Source organism: Columba livia, chromosome 7 (assembly GCF_036013475.1).
Source record: "Columba livia isolate bColLiv1 breed racing homer chromosome 7, bColLiv1.pat.W.v2, whole genome shotgun sequence".
NCBI lineage: Eukaryota > Metazoa > Chordata > Aves > Columbiformes > Columbidae > Columba > Columba livia.
Window position 1 is genome coordinate 27660246 of NC_088608.1, and position 18969 is coordinate 27679214.

At 39.5% G+C, this 18969-nt stretch overlaps 1 protein-coding gene across 2 annotated transcripts in view; it reads left to right on the forward strand.

The window, feature by feature from the left end:
• Nucleotides 1–456: 456 nt before the first annotated feature.
• The window catches only part of GLS (glutaminase), a 56136-nt gene continuing 37623 nt past the window's right edge, over nucleotides 457–18969 (forward strand). The window contains exons 1-6 of one of the 2 annotated variants that reach the window (XM_065068943.1): nucleotides 457–853; nucleotides 7802–7898; nucleotides 8389–8510; nucleotides 14241–14370; nucleotides 15090–15169; nucleotides 16431–16594. In XM_065068943.1, coding sequence (XP_064925015.1) covers nucleotides 516–853; nucleotides 7802–7898; nucleotides 8389–8510; nucleotides 14241–14370; nucleotides 15090–15169; nucleotides 16431–16594 — 931 coding nt within the window. In that variant the 5' untranslated portion in view covers nucleotides 457–515. The remainder of the gene's footprint in view (nucleotides 854–7801; nucleotides 7899–8388; nucleotides 8511–14240; nucleotides 14371–15089; nucleotides 15170–16430; nucleotides 16595–18969) is intronic. The other variant, XM_065068942.1, reaches the window with a different exon arrangement.

Here is an 18969-nt window from a genome sequence, read left to right on the forward strand (position 1 = left end):
GCAGGTACTGGCCTCGCCCCGCGCCCCGTCCCCGCCGCGGCCTGGCGGCCACTCCAAGTTTTCCCCTTCAGGAGCCGGGACTGAGAGAAGATGGAGGCGGCGGGAGCGGGGGGGTGACCTCGGTGCGGACGCAGCCCCGGCCCGCTACGCGCCGCCGCTCCCCTCAGCCGCCGTGCGGCGGGCCGGCCCGCGGGGGGGCGCTGTGCCGGGCCGCTCCGCTCCGCTCCAGCCGATACCGGCCCCGAGCTCCCGCCGCGCGCCCGGGCTCGCGCTGCGCCCCGCTTCCGCTGCGCCGCCAGACCGCGCGCCCAGACCCCAGCGGCCCGCGGGCGGCTCGTTCCGCGCCGGGGTGTGGCCCGAAGCCGGAGTGACGTCCCTGATGGCCAATGAGCGCGCCGCGTGCCTGACAGTTAGGCGGCCGCCGCCAATGGAGTGGAGCGGGGGCGGGCGCGGCGAGGCGCGAGCGGCGCCGCAGGCTGGCGGCTGTGGCAGTCGGCGGAGGGAAGTGGTGCAGCATGATGCGGCTGTGGCGCTCGGCGCTGCTGCGGGAGCTGCTGCTGCTGGGCCCGCCGGGGGCGGCTGGCGGCGGAGGCCCGGGGCCCAGCGCTGGCCACAGGCGCCTCCCGCCGCCGCTGGCCGCCTTCGGTGTGAGCCCGCCCGCCTCCCGCCGCGGCCTAGGGCTGCCGCCTGCGGCGCGGGGTTTGTGCACTCGCTCGGAGGGAGCCTTGGAGGAGCCGGGGAAGGGGGCGCAGGCGCCGTCGCCGACCCCCGGCGAAGCCCCCGCCGACAGCGGCCACAACAATAACCACGGCGGCGGCAAGGAGCTGGCCGGAGGCGGCGGCGGAGGAGAGAAGTGAGTGCGAGGCGGGCGGCGGGGGTGCGGCGGGGCCGGGCCGGGCGGTGGCGGAGGAGGAGGATGCAGAGGCGCCATGTGAGCGCCGCCTTCCCTCTCGCACGCCGGGAGCCTGCGGAAGGGGAACGGGCCGGGCAGGGCGTGGGGGCCGCCGGGCGCTTCCCCGGCAGGTGCGAGGGCCGGGCCGCGGGGCGGGCGCCGCGCCGGGCAGGCATCACATCTCCCGGGGCCCTGCCGCGGCGGGCTGGGCTGTGCCGGCCTCTCCCTGGGTACCGCCGGCGGTGCTCGCTGCGCCCGCCTCGGGCCGCGGTGGCGGTCGGCGGGCTCGGAGCGGTGGGCGGTGCGGGATGTGGGGGCCGTGTGCGCCTGTGGGGCCGCCCGACTCGTTGTGGGGGTCCTCGGCACGCCTGGACCTGCCACCTGTCTTGGGATCTCTGTCACAGACGGCTTTGCATATGCGGGGGGTGCTTGTGTTTTGGGTCAGGGTAGACAGCGTGCGTTAGGGTGTCTTTTTCTAGAGCTGCTCTCAGCATAAAATATTTTCCAAGCGAAGCAAAAGCTGTGTCATCTTACATTAATTATTAAAGGTGATGGATGTGATGTGTAGTTTTGCCTTGGAAGGTTTGCATCACTGTCTTCTCTATGTCTGGTGCAGTTAGGGTTAGGTGTTACCGCTGCTAGTGGTGTGTACAGATGTTCCTAGGTGCTGCAGGATGTGTCCCTGTGACAAGATGTCCTGATTTGTCCCGAAGTGATAAAGGTCCATGCAGGTTATGGAATTATAAGACTGTATGTGTTTTTGAAGTTAATATTCTTTTACTAAGAACCTGAAATATTCTCAAAAGTATTGGTCAGGGATAGGAGTCTGGGCTCCTGTTTGTGTCCCTGGTAGTGACCAGTAGTGGATACCTGGGATAGAGGTAAATGGATTGATGGTTCTCCTTTGCACTCTGCTCTTAGTCCTCAGCATTATGCAGCTCTTGAAAAAGTCCGGTTCATTTCCCACCCCCCATCTGACAGTTTGCCTATTGCTTGTTTGAACCTGCAACCCCCACGAAGACCCATCTCCTGCATGTGTTTGGAACATGCCCCTTGGCTTTCCGGTAGGCAGCCCACGTGTTGTCTTTGCGCTGCTTACAGGGTGGTGTAATTAAAATCTAGACCCAAGATTTCTTAAGCTTTGCTATGCTTATTACCTAGATGAAGAAAGCAAAAGACAGAGGAAGTAAGGCCAAGAAAGGAGTACCTTGTTTTAATACTGAGTGAAGTCTTTGTTAGCCTAATGCTAAGAGGAAGTCTGGGAAAGATTCCCCAAGACCAGTCAGGAAGGCAGCAGCCCTTAGCTCGTTAATAGTTCTGCTTTTGAGTTGTGGTTTTTGAGGTTTTTTTTCAGCATGAACTTGTATTTCTTCAGCATGGCACATGGAGAAAGAGGCTGTTTTCTTGTTCTTATCCCCTTTCTCCCACCAGATGTCTTAGCCGCTCATCTTTTGTTTCAGAGGGATATAGTCTTCTTTAAAGGCATCACTTATAATTTCTGCTGTCAAGCTTCTTAAAAATGCATCCATATCAGGGTATATAACCATATACAATATAATACACAATCATATGTGTATTAGTATTATATTTATACCATTGTTTGACATCTATGAAATCCACTTTTTGAATTAGCACTATACATAATGTTTTCAAACAAAAACAATTATTCATCTGTGGCTCAAGTAGGTGTGGTTTGTAAAGGTAGTAGTTCCATTTCCAATGAGAAATATAGACAGTGCCGTTACAAATTTAGGAAAAAACAGTGTGCCAACTGTGAGGGGCTTTTGAGGATGCTGAAAAGGCGATTTATTAAAGAGGTAACATTTTCTTAAACTGAGCTTTTATAACAGCTTTCTACAGCTAACATCAGTTAGGGAGATCCCATAATTTCTAATACATCTGATAGGGCTACGTAGTCACAAACCAGTTACACACTTTTAATCATTGCAAAAAGGACGTATTTGAAAGTCAGATTGCTTGTTCTTTGAGCCTTACTGCAAAATTAGCATGGAACAATTACATAAAACATACAGCATATAGTTATGAACAAGGAAAAAGCTGGAAACAGTTTCTCTTCAGGCTGTGGAGGAATTCCTGGTAGCACATTAGCCAGGCTGCTGGATACTTTCATTCTTATTTTCTTAATGCAGAATTATGAAAATCTTCTTTAAGTGTTTGTAAATGGTATATTACATGTGGAAATCATTGCTATACTAAGAAAGAGCACAGGATTCAGAGGAGGAGTGAAGTTCTTTAAAAGACAGGTTTGTGGACTAAATTGGTAACTGGGCTAAGTCAGTGTAGTCTGTGTGTTCTGCTGAGTCCAGCACTTTGCCGTCCAGCAGTATATATCATTTGATTTGTGTTTGGCAGGTGGTTTGTAGCCCCAACTGGGAAGACAATAGTCTTTTTTTATGCTTTCTTTTTTTGTATGTTTTGGGGGATTATTATTTTTCTGTTTGATTGTAAGTTTGTGATTCTAGGATACTGGAATAACCTGCAGTGTCAAAAGACAGCACTAAGATTCTCTTGCTTCTTTGCTTGCCTTACAGTCTTCATATAAAGAGAGTAGGAGTTGCATGTGAAAAGCCTGAAATGTTTTGTGCGAAGGCTGTACAGAAATTTTTAACAGTTTAATTCCTCGTAGAGGGGATAAATTACAAGGTCTGTGGCTGATGAAATAACCAGTATCCCATTGCATAACCAGATCTCTGTGTGCATTTTTTCCTGAACATCTTCCACCACCTCCTTATCCCAGCTACGCAGCCTTTGCTCTGCATCTCCACCTGAAACTTAATATATTTTGGAAAGGAAAAATGTTTGAGTTTAAACTGAAAGTGGTCATAGACTGGTAGTTTTGATTAATGAATGCTGTGAATTGAAATGTAATCATATCTATGTTCATGCTTAAATACTTAAAACACAGTAACCTAGTACAGCCCTAGATTATAAATTCTATAATATTTAATAGCGTTTACTTCTCCTTTCGGTATAACAACATTGTTCTACTTACAACTTATGCTGGAGAGTAGTAGGGTCTAGGTTTATCTTAGTATAAACTGTTTCTAAATACAAAGGCCCTGATTGATTAAGGTGAGAGGGAAGAACTAAGTGTGAGCAACCCTGATTTTTAAAGTATAACTGAACTGCAGTAGTGATGGGTGCTAGTATATGGAATATAGCAAAATGGTTAATGGAAGTGTTTTATTAATTATTTTTTTTCTTAAAATGGCAAGGGAGCGGTAGCGCTTCTTTTTAAGGGCAGGGCTGAATTCTGGAGATACTTTTAAAATGAATGTTGCTTTTGCACCCCTACTAGAATCCAGAGGAATAACTGCATAGTAACCAGGCAGCGGTTCACCTCACTGTTAGTCCTGTCCGAGTGTGGATATAATTCTCATAGGTGCAAATCTACTAAAGCTTCCATGTTTTATTTGGTTTATGTTTATAAATATGTAGTTTTCTCTGAATCTGGGTAAGTTCTCAGGTAAATGGTTATACACCGCTGTTAATGGGATTGGTGTCTGTGGTCAGAAAGTAGTGCCACATACATATCTTTTAGTTGAAAATCAGTTATTTGTAAGTATTGTGAGAACTTCAGGGTGCCTGTTTTAGATAAAGCAGCTGCCGACTGTGAGTTGCAGCCCTTGCAGCTTTCAGGTGCTGTGCCCTCCTGTTTTTATGACTGGTGTCTTATGGTTACTAATGAGCCTGATACTGTTATTAGCAGTATCATATCTTTGTATTGTTTGTTTTGTAAATCCTGTTCTGCATTTTGCCAGTTACATCTTGAAGTATGAAGTAGGAATGTTGCATTGTATTTGAAATTTAATCTTTCTTATATTGTAGAAAATATAATTCAGCTTTTGTTGGAATGCAGTCTTCCATGGAATCTGGTATAAGCACTGTGCTGATGCAAAAAGAAGAGCTGAAGGAAGGCATCATACAGACTGCAAAGTCCTTCTGCTTGGAAATCTTGCACTCTGTTCTTTATTTAAATATAAAGAGCCTCTGCCAGTATTCTGGTCCACGTGTTACAGTACCACTGAAGAAGTCTGGTTGTGTAATAGCCTGGTGCCTACTTATTTCCCTTCTTTAAAATAAATAAATAAATATATAATAATTATTCATGAAATGGAATAAATGGAAATTTCTATTTTAATTTGACTGTGGAAATTGCAAGTTCCCTGACTTGAAAAACAGCTCTTTACAGTGTGCTGAACAGCACTATCTTGCGAAGTGTGCTCGCGTTGCCAAAACATAGCTTTTAGGTTAAGCAAACATTAGTTACTGACATCATGGACCTGATAAACTGCAGAGCAAACCTTTCCACTTCTATTTAGCTGATAAACTTTATCTAAATATGGACTATTTGACAAAGAGTGATTTTCTGTAAATATATCGAGTGCCATCCTCTTTGCTATGGCAGTCAGTGCAGATCCATTGTTAAAACAGGCTGACTGACCCAATATTGAACAGCAGCAGATGTGAGAGATATGGCAACTAAATCGAGAGAGAATTTATGCTGCAAAAAGCACACATCTCTTTAAGAGATGAAAATCTTAGAGAGGTAGATAAAAATCTTGGTTGAATGTCTGAAGTTCTTTTCTGCACCCTTCCAGATAGAAATTGCACATTTGGAAAAGCTGTACAATTCTGAGTAATAGCTCAGAAACTTGTCATTAAATAGGTTATTGGTTAAAATGTCTCAGTGTGCTCTCCGACTTGTTTTGTCAAAGTGAAATATGGGAGTTTCCTCTGTCAGACAGTCCAGTAACAAGTCTTGTAGCAGAGACATTCCTTAAAACATGAGATCTCAACGTTTTGGAGAGCTTAGTTAAATGCTTGGTGTAAATGGGGAAAACATGGGGGTGTAGGCTGTGTAACTCGGCTTTAAAAAACAAAGTACATATCTGCAGAGGTTGTGTGCAGGTATAGGATGAAGCTTTAATTGGTGTGTTATAGTAGTTTTAGTTCTGTTGGCTTGACTGGATGTACTGTTCTCAAAAGATTGAAGGTGCAATGTGCTGCGTGGAAAACTTGAATTTTCTTTAGGAACATGGGTGTGCAGTAGTTTGCTTGAGGTAGTTGCAAGCGTTTGTCTTGGTTGAATTGCCAGCCTGTCTGTGCATTAGTCAGCCAGCATAATTAAAAAAAAATCCAGACTGGAAGACAAGGAAACTTCTGTTGGCTTACAAAGCTGTCTTCTGTTCTTAGTATGTAAGTACAGTGTTTTAAATACATCAGAAAATAAGAAGTGGGATTTTGCTGGTTTTCACTGCTAATCATGAGGAGATGAGAGAGGCGAGTGCAATCTAAAGGTTGTCTTAAATTTAAAAGGCTATTTGGATATAATCAGATTCTTATTAAAAATAATAATAAATCTGTTGTTGAGCTAGAATAAGCTAGCATTGGGAGAGGATTAAATATCAGTCTGTAAGATTGCATTGGCCTGCCTAGAGTCTGTGCTTAGTTGTAGTATTTGATTTTCATAGTTATAACCCTGAGTACTGATATTCAAAGAACTACTAACCTTAAGAAAACTTTCATGACCGGAATATCGACCTTCTTGTTGTACACACATTCATACACATGTGAAAATAAATTGGCACTGAGCATTCTAGTTTCAGGCAATAATTATTATATGTTACAGTATAGTTACAAAGTATTGCCAATATTATTAAATTATAAGACTGAGCTTTAAAATGGATGGCTAAAATAATGTAAGACTGCATACTCTCCCTTTTAGTATGTTTATGTCTACATTTTGTAGAGAACTGTTTTGTTTTTATCTAGTTTTTGCTTGTGAAACATCCAAACATTGGCTGTCAACTGAGTTTGTCTAGAACCAAACCTGAGCACTTGGGGCAGCTGAAGGGATCAATCTGAAGCCCTTTGCTATTGCCCCTCTTGCAGTTTGGAACTGTGTGTTCCAGCTGTGCTTGCGGGGGGAGCGCAAAGAACTGAGTACAGACTTGCGCTCCTGCCTGCTGCGGGTGCTTCAGAATATCAAGGAAAAGGAGAACTCAGAGGTTAAACCTTTTGAGACCCTCCAAAGGCTTTGAGGGACAGCTGTCAGTATTAAAGCTGGCTCTCTTGGAAGGAATTTTGATGCGTAATCTGATAGATTTCCTTCCCTTTTCACTTATAATGGAGATGCAAATTAAAAAAAAAAAAAAAAAATGCAGGCATACATACGCTCGGAGAGGCATTTAACCCTGCTAATCACAGTGAGCATTAAAGAAGTATCCATGCTGCACATTAGTGCTTCTAAATATGCAGGATGAAGAGCTGTTGCTGCTGGGGCTGAGCTGGTTCAGGTTACCGTGCTGTGCTGCAGGAGGCTTTGCTTGCTCTCCACACAACTGACGGGGCTTACAGCACCTTCTAGAAGGGCAAGGGCTTTGGGGCTCCTTCTAGGAGTCCCTAAAACCAGCATTATTTTGAAGAAAATAATACACATTCATTGTCTCTTTTGCCTGTGGAACCATTGGGTCAGTCTGCGCTTACAGCTTTATCATGAGGCACGTAGGTCTTTGAGTCTTATAAATAATCTATCCTCTGTGTGAGTAACATGTCTGTCCTCTGTAACATCATGAAGAGGGAAATGCAATGAATCTGCTCCAAAAATATCTAAGTATAATCTTAACAATAAATGTGTGTCAGTGAAAACATCACTATGTTGCAGATAAAAATGTTTGCTATTGTAAAGTATATGTATGCTAGTTTTAAATATTACCCTTTTTTCCTACTTTAAGCTGAATTAAACTTTGTGATCACTGATAAAAGCATTCTTTGAAATTAATGATAGCAGTTACATTGGTAGTGAAAATGTGTTTTCTTGTAAATAATGCAAAAATGTGTATAAACGAAAATATGCACTAAACTAATCTATGCTTTTTTTTTCAGTAAAATGAAGCAAGGTCTCCTTCCTAGCTTAGAAGATCTACTTTTCTATACTATTGCAGAAGGACAAGAAAAAATACCAGTTCATAAATTCATAACTGTAAGTTTACTGTTCCAAAGTGCTGTATGAAAGCAAACTACTGCAAGTTTTGTTAATATTCTAAATGCAATAATACAAAGCAAAGAATTTCTGTTATACATGGTAAGCTGCAGCAAGGAATGTAACTTCTTTTGTTTCTCCGCCTCTTCCTCCCCCCAATTATGTAATTAAGAGAATGAGTGTACTACTATTGTTATTCACTTATTTGCTGTGCAGAAGGGAATACTTGGAAAGCATCTGTGGCAGGGCTGGGCAGTATTTGCACTTGTGTAAAAAGTAGTTGGGCCACTGTAGATTTCAAATTACATTAATCCTTTGACATCAAATGCAGCCAAAATGAATGGCAAAAGGATCAATAAGGTGTCAAAATGTCTCTGCGTTGATAATGTGGTGGCAGATGTCTCTTATGTTGATAAATAACTGAGCAGTAGAAACTTTTTTGTTATAGCCCATTTCTTTCATTTTAGTAATGATTGCTTTATTGTAACAGGCACTCAAATCTACAGGATTACGTACATCAGATCCCCGATTAAAAGAGTGCATGGATATGTTAAGACTGACCCTTCAAACAACTTCGGATGGTGTTATGCTGGACAAAGACCTTTTTAAAAAGTAAAGTTTCTGTCAATAATGTAATTGTATAATGCTGAATGAATGCCTGTGTGTTACTGACTGCTGTCTTAGGAGAGGCATAAGGTATATAAATCAATATGTAATTAGAAAGGGAATCAAACACACACTCCTACTGATGCTATTTTCATATGAGTTTGTTCTCTGGTTTCATGCAGCAGACAGATTGTGTGTTCCTCACAAGAGTTTAATGTGTCAGAGTTGGCTTTGTGTCTATCTGACCCACTACTGCAACTCTCGGTCAGATGCCATATAAATTATTTGATGCAGCGTGGAGCATTTAGTGTGAGTACGTAAAACTTCTCTCTCGCTGCATCATCAGTTTTTAATCTGAAGTTCAAGGTATTGCTTCTGTGGAGCGAGATATTCGGAGGATGTATGTAGTTAATTCTAAAAGTGACTGTATGAAAAACAGAGGGAATTTAGATTTCACGATATGTAGAGATGAGAGCAGTTAGGACTGTAGACACTGTTTGGGTCTGTTTTGGGAAAGACTTATGTGCCATATTTTAGTTACATTTTTTTTTCTAAAGGAAAGTCTGTGGTCAGGTGAACAATACAAGCACTGTTCAAGTTGTCTTTGTGTTCATTCCAAGCACACTCCTTTGCTTCTCTACTCATAGCTTTTGTGGGCTGAAAGATTGGAAGTTTAGAGGCTCTCCTAAATGTCAAAATGAATTGTAGACTATTTCTGAATCTGTTTTCTTATTCCATTTACAGGGTAAATTACATGATATCTAAAACTTGATTATTTAATGAAGAGCATACTTTTGTCAAAATTGGTACCTTTTTGTTCTATAGCTTTTTAAATTTGTGAGCTAATGCTATTGTAGTTACAATTTAAAATATGTGTATTAAAAGGTATGTTTATATATTTAATTGTGTATATATTACATACATGTAAGTATATAAAATATATAGCATACAGTGTATGCTTATACTATATTAAATATTTAGTTTATATAAATATAAACAAAGTATATATGTTATATTTTAAAATACACATAAACATTTTTTGAACTACATTGAGAAAAAATGAATGTCTTCTCTGTGTGTGACTAAATAACAAACCAGTCAACTCCTTAACCAAATGTGAGATACTTCTTAAGGGTACAACACGGCCTAACTTTAATCCTGTATTTAAGTTCAAGACTGGTTATTTGTCAGCACAGTAAAAACTCTAAATTTGTAGAGTCAGAGACCTACCTGGGTGTGTGGTTGGATTGGAAAGTAAATGCTTTTGCTGTTATATATTACACTTATACTAGAAGGCTTGCTTGCAATAGTAAATTATGAGTTGTTTTAGGCTGGGGCTTTATACTAAAAAAAGGACAAGTGATTGCTAATCAGGGGGCTGAAGATTAGCCCACGTTCTGCATCATATCTACAGGATTTGATCCTCTGAGTTAGGGGAGTGGTGGTTACTGTGATAATTTGTGAGAAGATTACACGGTTGCTTTTTGTGTAGGAAGAGTTTTGAACATAAAGACTGTACAGAAATTGGAGAGGTGAATCTCTCTTCACACAGCAGATTCTCTGTTGCAGCAGCAGGTGTTAACCTTTTTATGAATTAAACCCCCCCAAACATCAGTGATCTGTTCCTCCCAGGCACACGGCATTTGCTGTGTAGAGAATTGCACAAGCTTTCTGTATTTTTTGTGCTTCTCTAGGTGTTTAGGGTGTGAAATATAATAATGTATCTACCCAGCTATACGTACCTCAGGAATTTGAAGTTTCAGTTCGCCAAACGTAAAAGTCAAGGTTGTAATTCTCACATTGAATATGAATCCAAAGCTGCTAGATCAAATAAAGCATCAAGGATAGTGATAGTGTAAGCTTGACTAAATCAATCAAGCCCAGTAGAAATTACCTGTAAAATATTTTAGCTCATGCTTTTTTACTGTCTGTAAAGAAGTTTGAACACCTCTTCAGCGGTCTAAACATTAAAGTCCAATTTGACTTAAATTGCTTTCCACTCAAATAAAAATTTGGAAAAAAAAATCTCCATGTTACGGGGAGAACAACTTGGGTTTTTAACCTTTCATCTCCAGAGTTTCTTAAATTGAAGGTTTCAGTGGTGCACATTTCAGAGTACTTGATGTATTTCTTGAATTAGCTGTTTATGTTCATATAATGTAACATGTAGTCTTTGCGGCACGAATGGTACCTTGCTGAGAGCAGCCCACTTACTGCAAGCAGCACAGTATGCGAGTTAGCTTCCTGCATGACTTTTTTTTTTCTTTTCTTTTTTTGGTACCCTAGCTATGGTAGGACTCAAAAGTAATAGGAGTAGTATCTGATTATTGTTAGATGAGACTTAAGCAATTTAACAGATATGGAAGATTGTACTCGCTAATCTTCCTCATGAAGTGTGCACATTTTGACATAGGCTATTTTTTTAGATCTGTTTCTATGACATTGTAGTTAATTTGTAGAAAAATTTCTGATAATCTTTGTAGGAAATCCTCCTACCCCTCTCTTAGCTTTTCCTTTAATTCACAGCTTGTTACTAACAGAAGAATATTAGACTTGCAAAAAGCCCTATTTCTTAACTAACAATATTTTGGTTAGTGGCTGGGGGGGGGAGGAAAGGCGTGAGGCAGTTGTAATTGAGTGACTTTGAAAGAGGTGTAAAAGTGAATGAGATGATAGCTACTGAGTAACAGTTATAACTGAGGTTTAAACTCGATTCTCTTTCAGAATGGCTGGCTTTGTTTTGTAGACTTAGCCTTTGTCACAAGGTGCTGTCTGTCCTGCTGAGGAAAACTTTCCTTTTAGTTGTGCTTAACCCAGGGATTAATAAATGTTTTCATCCTATTTGTTTGAGTGATTAGAAGGCTTTTGACATAAGATATAGAGGACTTCTGCTGTGTTATAATATTAATGCCTCATTTGTCAAAATGATGTCATGGTAGTGATTATACTATAGCTTTTTAAACAGGAAAAAAGGTGTCCATTCAGCTATATAGATAGTCTAACAGGTCTTCAGAAATGGTGGGAGTTTAGCCTGTGTTTTTAGCAGATGTCTACTTTGTGTAGAGAAGTAATAATCAGCGAGCAGAGTCAGAACTTGAAAAAGCATACATAAATGTAACAAGTCGTATCATAAAGGAAACAAAGTAGTCCTAACTTTATGAGAGAGCCCAAATATTTAGTTGCCAAAAAAACCCTCAAACTGTTACTTTCACTGAAAGTCGTTATAGATCATAAGACTTGCATCATAATCTTCCTAACTGAAATGTATCAGGGAAGTTTTATAGCTTGAAAAGACGTGTTTTTAAATGGAGGAAGAAGTGCTTGGATTGGGATTTGGTGAGACGGAAGTTTTTAGGGTGGGGTTATATAGTTTGGAGAAATGGAAGAATTTGAGGTGTAAGGTTTTAGTGTACCTATCTTAAACACTGCTAAAGTATGTGGGGATAAGGGCTGTGTTGTTTGCAAAATTTGACTGTAGAATGATTTTTATTTGTCAATATATTCATTTATTTAAATTCCTCCCTGTGATCTTTTCCTGCTGCTCCTTTTCTCAGACCATTCATCCCCAAGGGGTTACTTAGAACATAAACTGGTTAGAAACTCCAGTGGCAAGGAGATGCCAGTTGCGGAGTATTAGAGGCTGTTAAGGCGACTGTCCACTGACTGCAAATATTACTGCCCCATTTAATGACAACGTACTAAGACCCCTCTCACTGTGTCCATACAGTAATTGTTCCAGGTACCCACCTCGATTAATTGAACCCCCATATTTAATGTCTCCGAATTCATGTGATTTCCCTGGGTTAAGGAGTACCAGGATAAGTACCTAGACGCTCCCCTTGGCAGAAGTCTGGGAACAGTAACTTCTTGCAGAAATAGGTAATGTCCTTAACCAGCATACCTATTTCTGCAGTGAGTTTCAGTCTTGAGCTTAAAATGGTTGAATTATTGAAGTGGGCATCCTTGACTTGGTATGAATTCCTAATTGTATAAATGCCCTTCCTGTTTCAGACACGTATGTGCTATCAGAGGACTCTGTTTCATTGCAGACTGCCTTGTTGTTTTCCACACTTTGTATTCTTGAGTTGTGCTAATAGTTGTAAGAAAAAAGAAAAAAATTAAATTCACCGACAAGACTTCTTAATGCTGTCCAGGTGATTCAGGCAATGTAGAAGTGCATTGGAAGGTTAAACCTAATGCAGGTGTGTGTTGTTATTCCTTCAGCACACCCAGCTGCCATAACTGTTATTAATTACTTTTGAAAAGGGGTTGTTGTACCTGGAGTGGGTAACACTAATTGGAGGCTGCTGGGAACAAAAAAAGAACAGGATTTTTTTTAAGACATGTAAAAAAGGAGTGGATAAGCATGACAAATTGTACCAAAACCAAATCAATTGCTGTTCTAACGTAAAGACTGTCAAAGCAGTTTATTAGAGCAATTCTTAAGATGACAAATGTGTGCAATGAAAACTTCTCTGTTTCTCTTTCATTCTTGGAAAGTAGCGCCTTCTGGCATCTGAAACGGTTGTCAGCTGAACTTGGGATAAAGTCTCTTAAGCACAAAGGCGTTCAAACTGAAGCTTTGAAAAAAGAGAGGGGGATTAAAAGGGAAGATAATTCTGTCTGTTTGCTGGTCTTCATGCAACTTCATTTTGAACTGATAATGACTTTTAATAACAGGATTATTGAAAGTATCTATCCCTAGTGAGAGTATAGGACAAGAGAAAATAGCCTCAAGTTGTGCTGGGGAGGTTTAGGTTGGATATGAGGAACAATTTCTTCCCAGAAAGGGTTGCTGGGCATTGGAACAGGCTGCCCAGGACAGTGGTGAAGTCACCGTTCCTGGAGGGGTTTAAAAGATATGGAGATGAGGTTCTTAGGGACATGGTTTCGAGGTCGACTTGGCAGTGTTGGGTTAACAGTTTGACTCAATGATCCTAAATGTCTCTTCCAACCAAAATTATTTTATGATTCTGTTTCCCTAAAAATTAATTTCGTAAGTCTTAATTGGAAGGATACATGCTCATTTCTATTATGGGCCTAGATGTTCTTAACTTCCCATTTGTCTGGATTAACTGCTTCTGCATAGTGTGAACACGTTAATGAAGTTCTTTGTTTGATGCTAAACCTTCCTTTCTCTTCCTTGCGCTGGGATAGGGCTGTTAATTCCCTTTATCAGGTCATATTTCAACTGATGTGATAAAGGCTCCTAATTCCCACCCCTGCACCACTTAAAGCAGCAGGTCTCAGCTTATGTTCTGATCCTTCGCCTCTTCTGTTTCTCCTAGATAAGTCCTTTCCTTTCTGTGTCATCGGTTTTTAAATTTACCAGCTGGGCTGATGTTCAGAGGGTGTGGGTGATAATATCTTGTGGGTTAAAAGGCAGCAAAGCCTCCCTAACTGGTGGCAGTTTGAAGCCAGAAACTTGCAGAACTGCTCAAAGTTTAGTTTAGTTTAGAAGATGTTATTGAGCACTTCCACAGGATTTTGTTCTTACAGTGGAAAGTCATTCCAGTTTGGGGTGTTGGCAGTGTTGTTCTTCAGTTCATGGTGAAAACGGTTAGAATATAGCTTATAGACTGGAAAATTGAAAAGTCCTTCTAATAACAACCTGTTCTTTTGGGCATATAACTTCATGGGACTGGTCCTTATTTAAATAGCATGTAATTGCTGCTTAAGTAAGCTTTTTGACAGTACTTTGTTAAAATACTAATGAACTTTTAAAATTTTTTACAGGTGTGTACAAAGTAATATCGTGTTGCTTACTCAAGCTTTCAGGAGGAAGTTTGTCATTCCAGATTTTATGTCATTTACTTCACATATTGATGAATTGTATGAAAGTGCTAAAAAACAATCTGGAGGAAAGGTAACCTATTTGTAAATTCCATTTCAAACTTCTAGAGATTTCTTGATATTAACCAAATATGTTTAAGTAGATAGTTTTTTCTTAACGTTTTAAGCAAAATGGTGAACTGATAACTTGATAAAACAGTTTTGGAAGTTCAGTTATATCTGCAACTTGTAAACTGTGTTAGAAATAAAGCTCCTTACCTCTAATGATCTACAGTTTTGGGGTTAGACAGAGAAAAGTCTTTATTTTACATAAGCTGTAAAACCACTATATAATTTGTCAGACTAAACTTAGTCTGTAAAAGAATTGTGCTACTCTACACTAGTGGCTGGACTGTGTGACAAATAGTTGTCAACACCATACCTACGTTAGCAATTCAATTTTATTCTCGTGCTTATTTTCAATAAATTAATTGAAAAATCCACGACTTTGTTACAAGCTTAAACTTTATATTATTTTAAAATGCTAAACATGCCATAACATGGAACAAAGCTTCCTCTTAGAATGTGCTGAAGTTTGTACTTTCATTGAAAAAATATTTTATTTGATAATGATCTAGTGAATATAATAATTTATAATGAAATTTTAGATGTACTAGGTGATTATTGGTGGAATAATTAAGTTGTAACTTGTGTATCCTTTCCATTGGCGTTTATTTTGATTAATGTATGTTAACATATAGTTAAATAGTCTGGATGTTGTAATGTCTCTGTTTTTATTTCACATTGTGATAGGTTGCTGACTATATTCCACAACTGGCCAAGTTCAGTCCTGACTTGTGGGGTGTGTCACTCTGCACAGTGGATGGACAGAGGTATCTTCTGACTTCCAGATTTTACCGTTTCCATTTTTTAAATTATCATCTGACATATTGTGAGGAGCAGGGAGTTGGACTCAATGATCCTTATGGGTCCCTTCCAACTTGAGATATTCTATGATATACAGCACTTGATGGTATCTCATGGGTTAATAAAGAAAAATATTTATTTGAGTTGTTTAAGAAGTTAAATCCACTTGGTCATCTTAACATTTTTCTTCCAACTTCTCTCTTTAAACTGAATTATTTTGCTGTTATTATAAAATAGTTTAAATAGTGTTTGTAAATACTATATTTAGAGAAAGCTGTATTATATTGTGCTTATGATCCAAACACAGTAATGAAGCTGTGGGTAGTTTTGGTGATTACCCAAGACCAAGATAGAGACAATGCTTATGTAACATCAGTCTGGGGAAGATGAAGAGCTTTGAACCATATTATGTTTTCTGTGAGTCACAACATACTTAAAAGTTAGTTCCTTTTCTAGATTTTATGTACTGTAGCTTTATTAAAAGATCACTGTGAGTCATTGGAAAAAGTTAGTTTTTATGATGCCAAAATGCTTTTGTAACTTTCTCTGAAGCCTTTTCACGTTTTCTGCAAAGAAGCGAAGCAAATCCACTTCTGATTTTGCTGTCAGACAAATGGTTGCTTGGAGCCTTTTGCTCCAGATGAGGCATATGCTGCTTGTATGAGTAATTCTTCAGTGCAGTCTGACTTAGATATTGAAAGTAAACCTTTTAAAAGATAGCATTTAATAATTGTCATAAAATGCTTATGCCATTATCAAAGGCAGTATCAATACAGCTGTATAATTATTACCCCAGAATTCCAAAGCTGAATTGGATCTCATATAGACACAAACATTTACTTACTTACTTACTTACTTATTTATTTATTTATTAATTATGTTGTCTGCAATTGAGTAGGGTAAGTGTGTTACACAGAGGTCTGGGGTGATTTATTTTTTTTTGCTGTGGTACCAACCAATTTCTGAACTTCCTTTTGTTTTGTTGCATCTCTGTAAGGACCAGCAAGTGACTTTGTTATGCTTAGCTTATGGAGGCAATTGTTAAAACCTTTAAATTTTTTTTTATTCTGTTCTTCAAAATGAGACTTCATAATAATAATATGATTTTGTTTTTTGGGGTTGTTTTTGTTAATAGTCCTGGTAGGTCGAAGAATAAATGAAGCATTTAACACTCGTCACAGCTGGCAAACAGGAAATTTCCAACCTCTTCATCTGTGTTTTTCACAGGCATTCTGTTGGCGATACCAAAGTTCCATTTTGTCTTCAGTCCTGTGTAAAGCCTTTGAAATACGCTATTGCTGTTAATGACCTTGGCACAGAGTATGTGCACAGATATGTTGGTAAAGAGCCTAGTGGACTAAGATTCAACAAATTGTTCCTGAATGAAGATGGTAAGATATATATAATACTTAATAATGCAAATACTCAATTTCAGAAAATAACACAAGCTACACGTTTTTTTTAGTCTTTTCATTTTACTGTATCCTCTTAAGTCTTATTATTAGACAGTGTCCCAAGATGTTTTGCCATCAGCAAGGTAAGCTTATGCTTTGTCACTCACTTTTATCTAATTTAGAATGCCAGTAAAAGATAGTTTACTACTTCTCTTCTGTTTGCTAGTATCCAACTGCAGGAAAAAATGAAGAATTTTGATAATGCAAGTATTTGAAATGTGTATTTATTGAGTTGAGTTTGTAGGAAATGTTGCTTAATTGTACCGTCTGGAAAATGATGGTTAAAGAATCAAAGATGTTAAATTGATTTTAAGAAACATGTATATCACTTCCCTTCTCAGCCCTCTGACAAGCAGGTGCCGGTGCCAAAGGCCAGTGCTGGCTGGTTTCCAGAAAGCAAAATTCAACACATCTTCTCACAGATTATTCTCAAGTGAATTAGGCTACTGATTCTAAACAATGTTTTCATTTTTATTTTCTTTTCCCTGTGACAGGAGTGGTTTAGCGAGAATTTCTCGTACATACTTATCTAGATTATTTCTTTTCCATATTGTATTAGTTCTCAAGCATGAAAATGTTATTTTTAAAAACAATATAGCAAAAATCTGAGAGGGATGACTCATGTAGCCTTAGAGGAAATGCTGGATGTTATCTCTGAAACACAAATATTTCTTCTAGCAGATCCTTCTCAGTAAGAGAACAGACAATGTTTCTGTTGCCATGGTATTGCAATTAATATTTAATTAACAGCATAAGGCTTGGATGATATTTTTATCAAGGGCTGTATGGAATTCTGACTTAAATAGCTATATTATTAATATATAAATGGTACATAATTATATTTAGTCCATACATTAAAATCCTCTTTCCAAACTTACAAATAAAATAGATCTTGACAATTTGTCATCTTTTTTGCTAGGTTATTAAGTGGTAGTGAAATACCAATGTGCATATATATTTCCAAGAGGGAATTAAGCATTTTGTCAAGCTTTGCTGTCTTGTTTTTGCTTTCTGCTTTTTCTAAATACAACGTTGTACAGTGTGAAAAAGACTGCCTTTTATCTCCCAAGAAAGCTTTCATCTTGAAAAGTTTTGATGGTGCTGAAAATTAAAGTATAGTAGTTTTTTACCACTTTAGTAGTTTTTATTGCTACTTTTAAAATTGAACTATGAGAGAAGATTAATTGTTAGGCTGTGATCTTTTATTATATTGCTGTTACACTTGAAGAGTGTTTATAAGAGAATTAGGATTATTGAAAGTGTGACCAGTGTGTGTGAAATTAATAGAGAGGACTAATTGGCATGATAGAAATTTTACGTTTTAAGTGTATCCTTGTGTGGATACTACAACTGACGTGGAAAAAATCGTGTTAGAACTAACCCAAACAGCCTCTTATCTATACAGTCCTTAAAGAAAAGACTAAAACAGTATGTAAAACTCTAATAAATAGGAGCATTTCAGTTACAGAGAGAGAAACGGAAGCTGAGTTTTCTACAAGTGAAGGAGGAGGAGGGAAGAAGGGATTATGCTTTACTTGTAGATTTAAGTTGATGTATGAAGTCTGGATATGCAGAACATTTGGCAGTTTGAACATGCGTAACTACCTTGAAGACCAGATTGTAAAATCTATCTCTGTATATCTATACAATACAGATATTTAATCTATTTGCTTTTTAATGATTGTGATATAGTTGAATTTCACGTTTGTAATCAGGATTACATTAATTAAAACCAGATTATTCTTCATTACAGAACAGAATATTTCAGTTGGAAGGGACCTACAACAGTTGTCCAGTCCAGCTGCTGGACCACTTCAGGGCTGACCAAAAGTTCCTGCATGTTGTTAAGGGTGTTGTCCAAATGCTTCTTAAACACTGACAGGCCTTGGACATCCACCACCTCTGCAGGAAGCCTGTAGCTCTTGTGGCAAGACAGAAGTTTATCTGTCTGCAGATATCTATGGATGGGAAGTATTTGGATAGTGTTATCTGGTGCTATCCAGATAATAGTCAAAACTGCTTTCCTGGGACCTGGGTACTCTGACAGGGTTATTCTGCTTAGGAGAGGCTATAGATTGATAGAAGGTGTCCTCCTTGCTCTGTGATGTGCTGGTGTTAGGCAGCAGTAGGAGAGGCCCTCAAAGAGGAGCTTTTGTCAGTGTTTGGTATGCTGGGCTGCTGTCCCCCTACCTTAGCTGTGAACACTCTGACAATGCTTGTTCCTTGTTGACTCGTCAAGGGGGGAACAAAACACAACTTCATTTCAGAAGCACATTCGGAAAAGTCCGTGTTTCATTTTATCAGAAGGGTCT